Here is a 1347-nt window from a genome sequence, read left to right as displayed (position 1 = left end):
AAAGGAAGTACCGAAAGTGCAAAAAGGAACGAAAAGGAAAGTACCGAAAGTACGAAAAGGAACGAAAAGGAACGTTTGCTCCTTTTCGTTCCTTTTCGCACTTTCGGTACTTTCCTTTTCGTTCCTTTTCGTTCCTTTTCGCTCCTTTTCGTTCCTTTTTGCACTTTCGGTAGACCCCTATAGACAGGTGGCCACTATAGAGAAAATGCTGACCAATTACCAAGCAATAAGTTACAAGCAATAAGTTATGCTTTCAGTACCCACTAATCTTTCTCGCCAAGTAACATTGTCTAAATTGTCTCAAACAAAGGTCAACTGACCCTGACAAAGTCAAATCTACCGAAAATGATTGATATAATTGATCTCCGGAATGTTGGTCAATTCGCAAAGACTTGTGCTGTAACGTTCAATGTATGTTTCCCTACCATCAAAATGACCCTGTCAGGAACTTCAAATCCTCGCAAACTACGATTTTAAACTTGTATACACAGATGGAGAGGAGCAAGGGGCCAGTTCCTGGCCTAAGCACTTCAACAGTAGAAACAGAACCAAATACACGATGAAGACTCTGAAAGACTCACAGCTTCTCATCAGTTAGCAGCATCTGCAGTTCTGCATTATGGAAGGACGTCCTGACCAGGTCATCCTCAGCAACTTCAGCTTGCCTGTTTTGGGGAGAGAACACAAAACAATCAATTCTGTCAATGACTTTACAAACACAATTTTCTTGTGATAAACTATGATTGATACTCTCTGTCTCTATAAGCTAGCACCTTACGATTACAAAGCTTGTGTGTTACACATACTCTCTTACCTTCCTCTCGATTTCAGTTTAACAATGTCAGTGAAGTATTTGACTTTTCACTAATAAGGCAATAAGAAATCAAAGTAATCTATTAACTTACTCTTGAGCCAGCTCTAGAAGCTCTGCAGCCTCCCTGTAAATTAGGAAGGATTAGTCTATTTGCTTTCCAAAAGAAAGCTTGAACCCCCCCCCTCCCTCTCTCATGCTAGCACACCCACCCACAAACACCCCCCCCACACACACACACTCAAAAAAAAGTTATAAATGTGTATTTGACATACATACATATTACATATACAGTATACACACTATGACATACATGCATAGACACACATAGATACGCGTGTGCATGCTGCAGATTTTCATTCAGCACCAAGGACAAGGAAATGTTCTGCATCCAGAAATGGAAAAGCATTGATGACAAGGAAGGCAAGAACTATTGTATGAGTATTTTGGGGTCAATACATATTATGAAAGTTACATATGGTCTCTTTTTGCATTTTGCGACTTGCAGTCGCAAAATGCCTTCTGGCCAGTGTAGT

At 40.2% G+C, this 1347-nt stretch overlaps 1 protein-coding gene across 4 annotated transcripts in view; it reads right to left on the bottom strand.

Annotated features, from left to right (window-relative positions):
- Positions 1-180: 180 nt before the first annotated feature.
- LOC118407782 overlaps positions 181-1347 on the bottom strand; it is a 3845-nt gene continuing 2678 nt past the window's right edge. For 2 of the 4 annotated variants that reach the window (XM_035808321.1, XM_035808323.1), the window contains exons 5-6: positions 906-938; positions 181-665 (exon numbers count right to left, since the gene is read on the bottom strand). In XM_035808321.1, coding sequence (XP_035664214.1) covers positions 578-665; positions 906-938 — 121 coding nt within the window. In that variant the 3' untranslated portion in view covers positions 181-577. The remainder of the gene's footprint in view (positions 666-905; positions 939-1347) is intronic. The other 2 variants (XM_035808322.1, XR_004830189.1) reach the window with 2 other exon arrangements.

This window comes from Branchiostoma floridae, unplaced genomic scaffold (assembly GCF_000003815.2).
Source record: "Branchiostoma floridae strain S238N-H82 unplaced genomic scaffold, Bfl_VNyyK Sc7u5tJ_1465, whole genome shotgun sequence".
Lineage (NCBI taxonomy): Eukaryota > Metazoa > Chordata > Leptocardii > Amphioxiformes > Branchiostomatidae > Branchiostoma > Branchiostoma floridae.
This window is presented reverse-complemented; position numbering and strand designations above follow the sequence as displayed.